Source organism: Pyxicephalus adspersus, chromosome 6 (assembly GCF_032062135.1).
Source record: "Pyxicephalus adspersus chromosome 6, UCB_Pads_2.0, whole genome shotgun sequence".
Classification (NCBI taxonomy): Eukaryota; Metazoa; Chordata; class Amphibia; order Anura; family Pyxicephalidae; genus Pyxicephalus; species Pyxicephalus adspersus.
The window spans coordinates 26880053-26885472 of record NC_092863.1 but is presented as its reverse complement, the minus strand read 5'-3'; the positions used below and the strand labels follow the sequence as shown (position 1 = coordinate 26885472).

At 37.5% G+C, this 5420-nt stretch overlaps 1 protein-coding gene across 5 annotated transcripts in view; it reads right to left on the bottom strand.

Annotated features, from left to right (window-relative positions):
* The window catches only part of HABP4 (hyaluronan binding protein 4), a 14148-nt gene that overhangs the window by 2791 nt on the left and 5937 nt on the right, over positions 1-5420 (bottom strand). For 2 of the 5 annotated variants that reach the window (XM_072414991.1, XM_072414992.1), the window contains exons 5-8: positions 2685-2741; positions 1841-1912; positions 706-780; positions 458-620 (exon numbers count right to left, since the gene is read on the bottom strand). In XM_072414991.1, the coding sequence (XP_072271092.1) occupies positions 458-620; positions 706-780; positions 1841-1912; positions 2685-2741 (367 nt within the window). The remainder of the gene's footprint in view (positions 1-457; positions 621-705; positions 781-1840; positions 1913-2684; positions 2742-5420) is intronic. The other 3 variants (XM_072414993.1, XM_072414994.1, XM_072414995.1) reach the window with 3 other exon arrangements.

The following is a 5420-nucleotide window of genomic DNA, read 5'->3' as shown; positions in this document are numbered from 1 at the left end:
ACTTTACTGAAGGACAAAATATAAGACAGACCTTTTGTAACATTCCCTGGAGAATATAGGCCAATGGAACAAACCAAAAAAAAAAAAAAAAAAAACTGCAATAAAAGAGTTATTTAACATAGCAATATTATCAACAATGTGTCACCTTTTGACTTTGTTAAAAAAATCTACAACCTTTACCAGTTTAAAAATCCTAGTTCTATACAGTATGGTCTCAACAACCTTTTAGCCTCACTGAAACACTAAGCAGAAGAATTCATAGAATCATGTACTTGCGCCATGATACTCTGGTATATCACAGGACTGTTTAGGCCAAACCCAATGCAGCACATTGAGTAGTGTTCAGTTTGAACTGATGCAGCATTCACTTACATTTCTGCCATCTGAATATGCCCATTACCTAATGTGTATTTGGAAAGGCTTTCCTAAGGAAAACCAAGAGAATTATAAAACGTACATTACTAAATTTAGACTTGTGAATCACAACAGCTTTAGATGGAACAGAGGATTCTGGCTTGCGGAGTTGGAATTCAGTTTTTGGCCTGCTTTGATCCATCATAGATTTCCATTCATCCAATGTCATTTCCTGAAAGTGATCCTCCGTGCCCTCTTCTGGAATTCTGCAAAAAACAAGACAGACATGAGAAATGGTCAATGGGTCAAAGGGTAAAGTGTATCCTAGCAGATCATACATTGTTTGCTTACTTGGCATCTAGTTCCTCTTCAGGTGCCTCAAGAGGTTCGGAGTTCTCCCGACTCTCTAGAAATATAGGCTCTTCTCTAACAAAATTCAAACAAAGCAAAACAAAGTTATATAACACTTTACATTAGAAACAAGTGCTATTATAAAGTCTGGTTGACTACAAGCACAATACTTGTTTTAGAGCCCATTGGTAAAAAGGACCAGTTACAAAAATTAAGGCTTGGATTTTGTACAATTTAGAACAAAATTACCAACAAACAAATTGTTGAAACAGATATCTTTCAAAACCTTTACTAATTAGGTTCTACTTTTGCTTAGTTTTAGATTTAGGAAAATAAGGAGGTACTTCTTTAAGGAGTTACAAAAGATGTAAATAATAAAGCACAAAGGCAATATAAAAATATACTCATCATACATCTAGCCTAAATACATAGACTACATTTAAATATTCCACATTAAAAGCATTTCTATTTACTACCGGGAGTATTACAATAGCTTTACATATTTTTTAAAAACTTAAAAAATGATACCATACAGGGAATACACAGAATAATGGAGGTAGGTTTTTGTGAAAATGTCAAAACCAATTCAGACAAAAACAGACATGACCAACAATTCATACATTATATTTTCAGTTCTTTTAAACAATGAACACTTCTCACCGGAAGTTATAATGCTTTCATCTAGGCATACTGTGCCTTGTTAAGCCACAGAATAACTTGTTCTACTAGCTATAATAAATTCAGAATTGTTACACATTAGCTAAAAGCTTTTTCTGAGAAGACCTTGTTATATGCAAACCTAACACTGATCAAAAGTTTTATATTAGAGAACATTAAAAAGGTGCTTGATGTTGGCCAATACAGGAAACATGGCTTTCCAGTTGTGCAACCTCTGGTCTAATATAGGACCTTAAAATGTACCTCTACACACAGCTATAAGAACTACATTATACATCAGTGTATTTATTTGTAAATTTGAGTTTTTAAAGTGGGACTTTTTTGGTGTTTACATAATATACTAATGGAGATTTTCTCTTCATGGTGTGGTGCCATTTAAAAACTTCTATCTCCCAAACGCAACCTTTTATCATCAGTGTATTTATCTAAACAGAGGATGGTACATCTGGCTACATACCTTAAATCATCTATAATTGAGCCCCAGTTATGAGATCCACTTCCACCCCTCTTGTCCTCCGCTCTTACTCTACTACAGAAAAAAAAACATGAGTTTGAGGTATGCATTTATTATTCTCCCCAATAGATATGTGGAAGTAAATTACTGTTTAGAATTTTCCCCAAGTACAACTATAGATTTAGAAAGGAAAGATTGAAGAACTTTATAACTTGAACATATAGTCTGTCACAGGTAATAAAAGTACATTGGTCCCCCCCCCCCTCATTGGCTTTCTCCCTTGCCTCCAACCACACAACTACTCTTGAGGAAAAAAGCAGCAGATTGAGGTCTTACTACAAAAAAAATACACAACTATTTTGACCCATGGGAAAAGTTTTCACCACTCTAAATGCTCCCTTTAGACGTCAACTACACCTATTTTGTTATAACACCTGTATCAGAACAAAGTATTTGAGAGGGATCTTGCTATACAAGCATGCCTTGGCTATATAGTTCAGGGCATCCTTGTTTTCTTGGGTGAAATGCTCTTAAAACTGCTTGTAAATACATTATACACCATGGTATAATTTCTTCCTTTTGATGAATTACAAGAATTTTGAACTACCAGGCAACTCCTACTACAGTTATCTCCAAATACATAATTTTGCTCAAGCAATTACTAGACTTGCTGGCAATGTGGAAGGGCAGTTGGCTCATTGTTTCACATACTCTGGAGACGTCAGAATATTGTGTCATTCTGGGGGATAGTGGCTAGACTTCTATCCCAGTTGTCAGCTACATAAACCCGAAGGGACCCCTTAACACCTTCTGTGCCCCCTTATTAGAAACCTTACTAAAATACAACCTAAATTGATGACTGATGATATTTTGACTGATGCTTGATTGCAGCCTCAGTCTCCTCCTACAGAAAGATTTGTATAAACAAATTCAAGGGAATAAACTGATGGTATTGCAAAGATTTGTGTTAGTCAGGATGTTGACTATAATGGTAAATGCTACATTTTGAAATTGTCTGTTCCAAACATACATACACACACATATTATATATATATATATATATATATATATATATTTTATATACACATACATACATACATACATACACACACATCCACCAAATTTCATTTAGGGCAAATTAATTTTTAATAGTAATAGCACTGCCTGAAACCATAGAGAAGGTTTTTTTCCACGCCGCCGCTGTGACCTGGCCAGTAGTCAAAAAAATAAATGAGTGTGAGGAAAGTGTAATTTGGTTTATGAAGCAAAGCTTCCCAAGGGTTCCTCTGGATCGACACATTCAAGACCGATTTAACAATTTTAAACTCTGATCCAAAGCCTTTTAACTACAGGGCAATCCCACCAAATGTGAAGGGATCCCACCGCACAGCATCCCCTGAAACAGCGAGAGTTGCTCCTCTCAACAAACTTTGCAATTCTAGCAGGGGGTTAGGTGCCAGTTTATTAAAACTTTATATGCATTTTCTCATGCAATCACATTTGGTGAGCAACTTGCCACAGCTTGCCAAATCTCCTTCCACTCCTCCCTAACAAGGGTAGAACCCAGGTCAAACTCCCATTTTGAAATATACTGAGATGTTTGCATGTTCATATAGGGGCATTAAATTGAATCAAAAGCCTTACGCACATCCAGAGAAAGCAGCATACATTTGAATGATTTGGATTTCCTTAATGCAGTAACTGAAGGACTCTGCGAACATTGTCCCCAGCCTGACATCCAGGGACAAAGCCCACTTGATCACCATGAATTAGGTCGTTCAATAGTATATTTAGCCTGGAAGCCAAAATTTTGGCAAGGATCTTAATGTCCACATTTAACATCGAGATAGGCCTAAAGTTAGCCCAAGAACTAGTGTCAGTGGATGGCTTCGGTATCATAGCTATCGATGCTTTCAAAGATTCTGGGAGGAAGGCGATAGCTTGTTTTAAAAACCTTAAAGAGTGTTCGTAAATGGGGCAAAATTACATCAGACAATTTCTTATAAAATAATGGCAAGAAACCATCAGGACTAGGTCTCTTGCCAGATTTCAAGGACTTAATGCCTACTGCAATTTTTAAAGTAAAAACGTTGGCTTGTAGTTTATCCAGATCAGAGGACCGGAGACTAGGCAAACTAACATTAGCAAAGAACTCATCAGCTTTCCTCTCATCTAAGTCCGGAGGGGCCGAAAATAAATCTGAAAGTTGGGATTGAAATTCTTTCCAAATATCTAGGGGATTACTAATGAGCCTTTTCGTGGCAGTACGCGAGGTAAATCAGAGCATGGTTTGGGGTAAAGGCTCAAAGTCTTGTCGCTAAAAGAGTACCCGGTTTATTGCCACAATGGTAGAATTTATGTGTGGTCCATTGTAATTGACATTTGGTTGTAAGTCAAAGATTCAGTTCCGTACGAACTTTGTGTAGGGCTATAGCCATACCCTGATTAGGATTTCTTATGTAGTTGTACTAATCGGGCATACTCAGCTTCTAAACAGACTTGGGCACGTTCAAGCTTTTTAGCTGTAGCCAATTGAATAAGATGACCTCTCACCACAGATTTAATAGGCTTCCCACAGTGTCGCAGAAAGGGACATTGAACCTTCATTCAACGTAAAAAATTCTTTAGAAACATCAACCAATTTACAAATAATATCAGGGTGCGACAAGAGTCATTAATCGACCACATTGTGCACGTGACTGAACCACTAATGAATTGCAGGTAATCACCACAGCAGGAATGTGGGGCCGAGGAAAATGTCTCGGGACAAGGGGTGAAGTTCACGCTACACGTCCACCAGACCCATGTCTTTGAAACATTCTTAAAGATAACCTTACGATCCGAAGAAGGAGTAGAAGTAGATTTAGAAGACCAGTCCAGTCCACTAATGAAAGCAATGTTGGAGTCACCAAAGCAGACCAGAGTGCCACGTAAAAGCAGTCTAGTTTCCTTGAGCATCTTTTGAAAAAAGGATACGGGAGGAGAGTTTGGCGCATAATACACCAGAAAATTACAGCATTTTGCATAGTACTGCTCAAAATCATAAGGGCCATCGGGGTCTGCTACTGTTTTGTCGCAGCTGATGCAAAATAAGACCTGGGGGTAGCAGGAATGCATAAATTTCGAGCAATAAGAAAGAAAAATTAATTTCCTAAATGCAAGCTTCGTCTATCCCTGATGAATGTCAATAGTAAACACTTTTTTCTCTTTACTGAAGAAGATTTCAAACCCTGCGCATTGCATTAACAGACAAAATGCAGAAAGTCATATTTGAACCTGGAGAAAAGAGGAAGAAAGCAGACATACCCAGTAAGTTAGTGGATTTCCACAAAAAACAGAACTCAATTACTAATGCACAACATACAGAGAAAACAGCAAAAACAAATAAACACATACATGAAAAAAAAAAAAAAAAGGCAAAACAAAAAGTGACCTAGAGCCCCACAAAAAAAGGGGACATGGGAGGCTCAGAGGCCTCTACGGACCCATCCAAAACCGATTACACCATTCCCCACTGTCCAAGTGCGGGGATTCAGTGTAATCCAATGGGGGAGACATGTTTCAAACAACAGGCTTGAAAAAA